Genomic DNA, 5,836 nt, shown 5'->3' with positions numbered 1-5,836 from the left:
TGTGTACCGTAGCGTATTATATGGCCAAAGACTCGCCTGAAACATTGCTGTGTAACGTCTACGGCCATACCACGTTGAAAACACCAGTTCTCGTCCGATCACTGAAGTTAAGCAACGTCGGGCTCGGTTAGTACTTGGATGGGTGACCGCCTGGGAACACCGAGTGCAGTAGACGCCCTTTTGCACCTATTTTCACGCTTGGATTTGCATTTTAACTCTTGGAAGGCTGAGTCTCGATCGCGTGTGGGCCATTTAGACCAGTTCCTGGTCTGGACAAAATTTTTGGGCCGAAATTAATTTTTCTGTGTGTACCGTAGCGTATTATATGGCCAAAGACTCGCCTGAAACATTGCTGTGTAACGTCTACGGCCATACCACGTTGAAAACACCAGTTCTCGTCCGATCACTGAAGTTTAGCAACATCGGGCTCGGTTAGTACTTGGATGGGTGACCGCCTGGGAACACCGAGTGCTGTAGACGCCCTTTTGCACCTATTTTCACGCTTGGATTTGCATTTTCACTCTTGGAAGGCTGAGTCTCGATCGCGTGTGGGCCATTTAGACCAGTTCCTGGCCTGGACAAAATTTTTGGGCCGAAATTAATTTTTCCGTGTGTACCGTAGCGTATTATATGGCCAAAGACTCGCCTGAAACATTGCTGTGTAACGTCTACGGCCATGCCACGTTGAAAACACCAGTTGGGACTTCCGGTTTGGTTTTCATAGGAGAAGGACGTGTGTTGAATTCTCTATGTAAATCCGTTTGAATCCGTGAAATTCTTTTGAGGTTGGATACTCATATTATCTTGTGTGTATTTTGGATGACTTTCTGAACTATTTAAGGATATTATTTATTGGATATTATAGTGTATAAGTGATTTTTAGGCCTTTTGGCCCGGCTGCCTCAGCCGTGGGCGGTGGACAGTTATCGTCAAGATGGCGGACGTTGACCTGTTGATTAAAAACAACACGGTGAAAGTGTTTGTTCACGATACTCGGAAATATCGTGCAAAGGAGATAATTGACTTAGTGGAGGAGAAACTTGGTGAGGATAGTGTACTGGCTTGTGTTCCTTGTAACGGTTCATATGATGTTACTCTTGTGCATAAGGATGTTGCATATAAATTGGTGGAGGACGGATTAATGGCAGACGGTAAAGAAGGTATGCATTGTAAATTTGTTGATTCGAGAATCAAGGTTGTTTCATTCATGCATATTCCTGTTTACATAAAGGATGAAGATATTTTGAAAAAATTGAAATCATGGGGTGTAAAAGTGGCCGGGCCTTTGATAAGGAAAACCTTTGATTTCAAAGGGAAAAAGAAATATGATGGTAAAGGTAGAGTTTCCTCCTAACGTTGCCAGTTTGCCATATGCTACTAATTTCGAAGGACTTTCATATTCAATCAGACATAATGAGCAAGAGAAAGTATGCTTTAACTGTTTACTACCTGGTCATATTTTGTCTCAATGCCCAGATTTTAAATGTTTTAGATGTGAGGAGCCAGGGCATGGGAAAAAGTCATGCACAGCGGTTTTATGCCCTAGATGTGGATTATTTGATTGGAAATGTTTGTGTGTTCCAGTGGTTGACCATGATTTGTTCGTGAGCACTGCTTCATGTGTTGATAACGGAGTGAGTAACTGTTCGAGAGGTGGTGATTGTTGTGATAACAATTCAAGGCAGGCTGACAGTGGTGTGAGTGGAGAAAAAAGTGAAAATATTAGTGATGTTGATTTGTGTATTAAAAATGAAGATGTTTCTATTAATAAAGATGTGGATAGTTTGAATGATGTTGAAATTGTTGATGATTTGATTAAAATAAAAGATAATGATGATTGTAATGATGATGGTAAAAATTTACTTTTTAAACGAATTCCTGATGAAACTGTTGTAACTGATAGTGTGTTAAGCTCCCAGACTGAGAGTGAAATGTGTGTCGACGAACTGTCACAATCGTTTAGCATAGATGAATCTGATAAAAATCGGGGCAAACGAGCAAGGAAAAAGAAACTGCATAGTGAATCAGATGATGATTTTCTTAAGATAATACATGAACGCAAAGTGAAGAAATCTTGTCAAAAAATTAAATCTCAAGTTTTACAAAATGTTCCTGATAAAGATGTTGTTAATTATGTTTCTAAAAGTCAACCAGTTAAGAAATAACATTCATGTTTTTTTTCATTCTATTATTTTCTATACTCAACATGGTAAAGATTGCTTCTATCAATGTTAATGGTTTAAGGAGTGTTCCTAAATTTGAAAAACTTGTGTCATATTTGCATAATCAAAATTTAGATTTTATATGTGTACAAGAAACACATTGGGATGACAATTTTGTAAAGTCTTACAAACATTTGTGGGATGGTAATATATTTTTTAGTAACAGTAAAGATGGGTATAAAGGCTGTGCTTTGTTTGTATCAAAACAATTTATTGATAAATGTAATTTTGTTTATAGAGATGGTGAAGGAAGACATTTAGAATGTCAGGTAGTTATTAATAATTTTACTTTTATTTTAATGTGTTTATATGCTCCTAATGATGAATTATCAAGGAAAACTTGGTTCAGGTCTGTTATAGAACGCTTTAATACAAATGATAATGTTGTTTTGTGTGGAGATTTTAATGATGTTTTAAACCCCTTCACTGATAGATCTAAGAATATGTCCACTTTTGGTAAATCGTCTCATTCTCTTTCTACTTTTGTAAATGATTGTAATTTATATGATATATGGAAAAGAAAAAATCCAGATAAAGTTATATTTACACGTCAGCAATTTGTTAATGGTGTTTTAAAACAATCTCGTTTAGATTATATTTTTGTTTCATCTTCAATTTTATCATATTCTCAGTATTGTTTTGTTTCACACAACAGTTTTAGTGACCATAGTTTTGTAACTTTGATATTAAATTTTGATAATTTTGAAAAAGGTCCTGGTGTTTGGGTTTTTAATAATATGTATTTAAAGGATACTGAGTATTGTTTTAAAATTAGAAATTTGATTAATTCTTTGACTACATGCTCATTATTTCTTAGTGAACCTCTGGTTTGGTGGGACAATCTTAAGTATAAGATTAAACTTTTAAGTGTTTCTTATGCTCAGCAGCAGCGTAAGAAAATAAAGGATGATTTTTGGCAACTTCAAACTGCATTGAATTTTCATTATTTAAGAGCAAGTAAGGATATAAATTATAATTATGAACATATTCTTGATCTTAAAGATAAATTACAAGTTTATGAAAACAGTAAATGTGAAGGTGCCATACTTAGATCTAAAGCCCTTGATGCTTTAGAATCAGATAAATGTTCTCATTATTTTTTAAGTTTAGAAAAGAGAAAATAAGAAACTAATGTAATTAGATCTTTGAAATCTTCTTCAGGAGAAATTTGTACATCTACTGTAGATATTCTTCAAGAGTCAGTTCGTTTTTATTCTGATTTATATAAATGTGATCCTGTTAATGAAGGTAACCAAAAAACTTTATTTAGTCTCATTTCTAATAAGTTAAATGAAACTGAAAGTGTTTATTGTGATTCTGATATTTCTCTGAAAGAGTTGCATGATTCTTTGTCAGGAATGAAGAAACGTAAATCTCCTGGAGCTGATGGTCTCACTGTTGAGTTTTATTTACATTTTTGGCCAGAATTAGGCCCTTTATATTTTAATGTAATTAGTGAAATTCAAAAATTAGGAGAATTAAGTAAATCTATGAAAAGGGGGATTATTTCATTATTTTACAAAAGTAGAGATGATAAGGAAGTACTTAAAAATTGGCGTCCCATAAGTCTTTTATTATTATTATTATTTATTATCTCACCAGAGCAGTCTTGTTGTGTCCCTGGTCGTGATATTGCTACTAATATTTTAAATATCAGAGATTTGATAGATTTTGTTGAACGTGATGATCTCCCTTTATACCTGCTTAAAATTGATGCTGAAAAAGCTTTTGATAGAGTTTCTCATCAGTATATGTTTTCATTATTACAACATTTTGGTTTTGGGGATAGTTTCATTTCAAATATAAAACTTTTGTATAATGGCATTAGAAGTTCTATTAAGATCAATGGTCATATTTCTTCATCTTTCCCAATTAAACGTTCTGTACGTCAGGGTTTCCCCATATCAGCACTTTTGTATGTTTTAACTGCGGAGCCATTAAATCTTTTAATTAAATCGAATAATAATATATGTGGTATACCTATCTCAGGCTGTGATTTTAAATCTATTTTATTTCAACATGCTGATGTTACAACTCTAACTTTATCTAATTTTGAATCTGTAAATGAAGCTTTTAAAACTTTTGATGTATATTGTTCTGCCTCTGGAGCTAAAATTAATGCCGAAAAATCTGAATTGTTATTGGCTGGTTCTGCAAGTATTACATGTTTAAATTATGTACCCTTCAAATTATTAGAAGGTTGTGTTAATATTCTTGGAGTTTATCTGGGCCCAGATAAAGCTAAGTGTGAAAAGATGAATTGGGAATCAAAATGTTCAAAAGTTTTAAAAGTTTTAAATGTATGGAGGCAGCGAGGGCTTCAATTAAAAGGCAAAGTAATTATTGTAAATACGTTATGTTTAAGCATTATTTGATATTTATTACGTGTTATGATATTCCTGAATGGGCTTTATTAAGTATAGAAAGATCAGTTAGAAATTTTATTTGGTATGGTAAAGACATTTAATCAAAGCTTCATCTTATGATGTTGGGGGGTTACAATTAGTCAACATACAGCAAAAGGAGAAGGCTTTTAGAATTGCATGGCTTTCAAATTATGTTCAGTGTTTTGATAATGCTCCATGGAAATTTTATTTGTCATATTTTCTTATGTCCTATAAGAATATGAGGTGTTCTTTTGAATTATTATTTATTGATTATGCTAATTTTCATTTAGATTTTTTACCATTCTTTTATTCATCTATGTTGAAAGCTTGGAGGGATTTAAGAACACAAGGAGTTTTTGTACCTGAATGTATTAATGATATTCTCAATCAACCCATTTTTGATAATCCTTTTATAATTCATAATGCAAAATCATTTTATTTTCAAAATTATGTCAATGTCGGTTTAATCAAAGTATGTGATCTTTGTTATAACTTTTTGCCTGGTATATTGCCTTATGAAGCCATTTTAGACTCATTTTATGATGAATATGATGTAAATATTAAGAGTGTTAAAAATCAGTTTGATGTTATTTTGAAAGCTTTGCCTAAAGAATGGATAGATAAACTTAAAATTAATTCAGATTTTGCAGAAAATAGTATTGAGTGTCAATTAGTTATAGATGACAATAGTTATGATTTAAGTAATTTAAGATCTGGAGTTGTATATAAATTTTTTACAGATAATGTTTTTAAAGATCCTACTTGTATTTCTCATTGGGAAAGTAATGGTTTTAATGTTGAATGGAAACAAGTATGGAAATCTGTATTTTTTAAATGAAAAGTTCTGAATGTATAGATAATGATTTTAAAATTGTACATAATATAATTTGGAATAATCTTAAATTGTACAATATTAACATATTAGATAATCCTTGTTGTAAATTGTGTAATGATTTGAAAGATGAAACACTTCTACATATGATTTTTGAATGTACATCAATTAAGCCTCTTTTAAATATGATTCAAGATATGTTAGAATATTTCTCTCAAAATACTGGTTTTACTTATGATCAGTTTAAATATTGGATGATTTTTGGTTATCCTGTTAAAAAAGAAGATAATAATGTATTTCTTATTTTAGTATTTTCAATAGCTAGAATTAGTATTATTAGAAGGCGAACTTTATACAATCAAGATGGTATAATAGTTAATGTATGTACCTTATTT

General features: G+C 32.0%; 2 protein-coding genes across 2 annotated transcripts in view; both read left to right on the top strand.

Moving 5' to 3' along the window:
• Positions 1–436, top strand: part of LOTGIDRAFT_158656 (hypothetical protein) — a gene marked incomplete at both ends in the record, with an annotated part of 2,262 nt that extends 1,826 nt beyond the window's left edge. Inside the window, one exon of the mRNA XM_009052105.1 lies at positions 318–436. Coding sequence (XP_009050353.1) covers positions 318–436 — 119 coding nt within the window. The remainder of the gene's footprint in view (positions 1–317) is intronic.
• A 498-nt stretch (positions 437–934) lies between these two features.
• LOTGIDRAFT_158655 (hypothetical protein) lies at positions 935–2,165 on the top strand (the record flags this gene model as incomplete). Its single annotated transcript, XM_009052104.1, has 2 exons — positions 935–1,160; positions 1,585–2,165. The coding sequence occupies 2 exons, from the start codon at positions 935–937 to the stop codon at positions 2,163–2,165; spliced, it is 807 nt and encodes a 268-aa protein (XP_009050352.1).
• Between the last annotated feature and the right edge of the window lie 3,671 nt (positions 2,166–5,836).

The sequence above is a fragment of the Lottia gigantea genome (assembly GCF_000327385.1).
Source record: "Lottia gigantea unplaced genomic scaffold LOTGIsca_18, whole genome shotgun sequence".
Classification (NCBI taxonomy): Eukaryota; Metazoa; Mollusca; class Gastropoda; family Lottiidae; genus Lottia; species Lottia gigantea.
The sequence above is the reverse complement of the archived record's forward strand: the minus strand, read 5'-3'. Positions and strand labels throughout refer to the sequence as shown.